Raw genomic sequence first — 3770 nt, 5'->3', positions numbered from 1 at the left:
AACATCTGATTCCTCCTGAAATAGTTCGTTGATCATGAAATTCAGTACACAAGACAACAAATGGACGCAAGTTTACAAGAACGCAGGAGAGGGAGCTGACTTACTTTTCTGGAGGCAGGACAGGAAGCAGTCTGGTCAACGACGCTGCACGAGCCGGAACCGTGGCCCTTACTAAACGCCGGCGCCATGGCTGAACTAGAGCATCAGCACAATGGCCATCGAGTACGGCCATCCAGGCCCTTAAGTAGTACTAGCCGCCCACTTTGAAGCGCCACATCCATTCAAATTTGAATGCATGCTGTGCATACGTGTGATCATGTGGAAGGAGTATTGCTGACACGTGTAGTAACGCATTTAAGTTTACAGCCTGGCACGCGCCGCACCCATGCTGGCAACTACTCCCTCCGTTCCAAAATAGATGACCCAACTTTGTAGTACGAGTACATGCATGATTCGTTTGGAAAATCATGCACCAGCCCGCAAGCAGCCATGTTGCTGAATTTCACGTACAATCAGCAAACCAAGAAACATCATCCAATGATTTTTCGATCGATGGCAATAATGTTCGAAAGTACGATCAGAAACCCATGCGATGATCGGTGACGTACTGCAATTAGCACGTCGTCACGGCAAGCCATCGATGATGACTTATATGCTCCGACAGTCAGTTACATTTCTCCACACATCACAGATCCATTTTCAATATCTTTCTAGTTGTACATTCAGTAAGGAACAAAGCGTGGAATCTCTACGATGGGTCCACACACATGAAAATCCTCAAAATTTTCAAATAGTACATAGATAACCTGAGGGAAAAACCTGCTTACAATTCATTCGGCACCTGTGGCCTCGTGCAGGAAGTGCGACGGTGTCCGATCACACCACAGTTCTTGCAGGTAACTAGTTTGCGAGGTTGTTTTGGGACATCACCCCTTTCTGGGCAGGTGGTCCTCTTATGACCTGGCAGCTTGCAAATACTGCAGAACCTAGTCCTTTTGCTCAGTCCCTCATATGGCGCCTCCTCTCTGCTGGAGCACGGCCGCCCCACCCCTCGTTTCTTGCTTTGAGCTGACAGGCCAGCGAGTGCATCCCAGTTGCCAGATGCTGTCACGCTATTCTCGTTGTCACCGTTGTCTGCACCAATGCCCATGGGGGTCACAACCAAGCCATTGTTTCTTCTACTTGTTTCAGCAGCTATCCTATCTTCGATTCCAAGGCCATTCTTGTTCTCCGCCAATGGCGAGGCGTCTAAAATCAGGTCTTTCACCTTCCTCAACACTAGCTCGTACGCAGCAACTGATGAGTCTCCAATCCTCACCAATTCCATAGCATGCAGGTATAGGGTTGAGCTCTGACATGTAAACGGTTGGTTGACAGCTTGGTCTTTCTGAAAGTGAGCAATGTGTTGTGGCAAAATGTCGCTTGCATCTCTTGTCCACCTTTTCAAGATGTGCCGCTTAGGTATCTCCTGCACGCCTATGTGGTCCATCACCTGTGTACAAGAGGACATGATGAGTTCGATGCACGGCAGATAACATTTTGTGTTTGATAAACTTGCATTCAGAAAATAACCTTCAGAGCATGGCAGCACAGCATGCCCATATGGGCAAATTGCCCACATTCACAATCGAACCAATCGCCGTCATCAGATATGTTGACCTTGTATTCGACCTTGATCCACTTCTCCCGTTTCTCAGCATTGTTGTGCCTTGCGATGTATTTCTTTCTCTTTACAACTTCCTCGACTTGGTACGATCCACCCTCGAACAGGTTCTCACCAAATTGTTCAAACATCTTCCTCGTATATATCTTACTTGCATGCCTCTCGATTGCAATGTTTGCCCTCATGACAGCTCCTCCCTGAAAAGTACAGATCAGATATAAAATTGTCAACTTTATTGGATAGAATAATTAAAAAGTAAAAATATATCTACTGGAAATTCTATTCATACAACTCTGGTCCTTTTTTCTTCATAGCTCTCATCTGATTCCCTGTCAAATTGGAGCCTCATGTATTGCTTAACGAAGACATGCATTGGGCTTGATGGTGGCATGTACATTTTTAGCAGGTTGTTTGCACTCTCGCTTCGCTCGGTGCTCGTCATTTTTTGTGCAGAAGACACCTTTGAGGTATGGCTTCGCCCATTTTTGACGTATCTCGTACAGGTTTGTCATGTAGTTGTGGGACTTTAGATTATATTTCTCAACAAGTATACCCCACGCATTCTCAAATTCTTCCACACTTATCATGTGATTCACCACTTTGTGAAATTCTGCTCTGAACTCACATTTCCTAGTGTACAGTGCGCCAAGGTTCTCCTTTGCCTTCTTAAGAATGTGCCATTTGCACCATCGGTGTACAGTCCCAGGGAGTTCGCTCTTGATTGCTACCTCCATTGCTCTTGCCTGTTCTGCATTTTCATCATTACAAATTCAATAAAGGTGTTTGCATCCATTTTGAACAAGAACATTAACAAATACATAATGGACGTCATTAGGTTAGCTCATAACTCACCCGTCAATATAGTTTGTGGATGTTTACCTCCCATCATGTTCACAAATTCAGAGAACACCCATTGGAAGCTCTCGACCTGCTCATCATGCATCAGAACTCCAGCCAGTATTATGCTCTGGAAGTGATTGTTGACGCCAACAAACAACCCAAAGGGCATGTCATACAAGGTTGTCATGTATGTAGTATCGAAGGTCTTGTTGACGCCAACATCAGGAAGTACTTGTACTGCAACTTGTTGTTCCCGTTTGTCCACATCAGGTTTTTTATTCTACTTTCTTCATCACCTTGTACTCGATATGTGAATTCCGGGTCATTCCGATGTATCTCTTTGAATGCAGCCAAGGTTTTGTTCACATCATCATCAGCCTGTTCTCGACTAAGTCTACCACACAGATGGCGCAGCGTCCTTTTCGTGAAAGGCACACTTTCTGATGAACCGAAGAAACTGCTAACAATGTTGTAGACTTTGGTGAGGTTGACATTGTTTGCTCTTAACTGCTTGACCAGATCTTTCGTGTACACATCTATGTGCTTGTGAGAAGGCCAGTGAACCTTCTCTCCATAGGTTAGTGACAGCAAATGATCGTAGCAATCTGATCATTGCAGGGCACTCACACCGGCAAGACCGGCTGTTCTGTTGTTCTGGTTTCCCCTGCAGTTTTTTGTGCAGATTTTGTCAGATTTTTTTTTCAACGAATTTCGGTGCTTCGGAATTTAAATGAAATATCAGATAACATGACTGTTAAGACAGTAGTACTGACCGAGCATCCACAGACGATCTCTTGCATACTTTTTGTCCTCTCCACATTTAAACGGCTCTTGCCATACCTTATACCAAATCCAAGATCCCATGAATAAAGGTTATAAAAATTGTACGCTTCTCCAAGCGAATTAAAACTCATCCCAATTTCTGTTTTACAACATTTTCCGTAGGCTTGTCAGCAAATCTCCTTATGGTTTCTTCCAAAGGTGTTACTCTACCTACACAGGGTTTTCTATCTGCAGGAGCGCGCCCAATTCGCAATCTGGAAATAAATTTACATGTTTTTCAGTAAATTCAGAGTCATTCTAACTTGCGAGATAAAGTTAAATACGGTCATTTAGTGCACATAAGAGCATTGTTGTATAGCTGGGAAACTAGTATCCAATAGTAAATGCTTCATCGTTGATACATTTTCCTATTTTTCATTACTAAATATCTAATCCATATTTTCATGCATACCTTTTGGTCCACCCCGGTGCTTCTGGGTTCACC

At 44.0% G+C, this 3770-nt stretch overlaps 1 protein-coding gene across 1 annotated transcript; it reads right to left on the bottom strand.

Moving 5' to 3' along the window:
* Positions 1-823: 823 nt before the first annotated feature.
* LOC123067839 (protein FAR-RED IMPAIRED RESPONSE 1-like) lies at positions 824-2105 on the bottom strand. The gene is made up of 5 exons (XM_044490457.1): positions 1953-2105; positions 1573-1860; positions 1242-1492; positions 1183-1199; positions 824-1134 (listed from the first exon to the last, which is right to left on the bottom strand). Exons 1-5 carry the CDS (start codon positions 2103-2105, stop codon positions 824-826), a joined length of 1020 nt encoding a protein of 339 aa, XP_044346392.1.
* Positions 2106-3770: the final 1665 nt, after the last annotated feature.

Source organism: Triticum aestivum, chromosome 3B (assembly GCF_018294505.1).
Source record: "Triticum aestivum cultivar Chinese Spring chromosome 3B, IWGSC CS RefSeq v2.1, whole genome shotgun sequence".
Classification (NCBI taxonomy): Eukaryota; Viridiplantae; Streptophyta; class Magnoliopsida; order Poales; family Poaceae; genus Triticum; species Triticum aestivum.
This window is presented reverse-complemented; position numbering and strand designations above follow the sequence as displayed.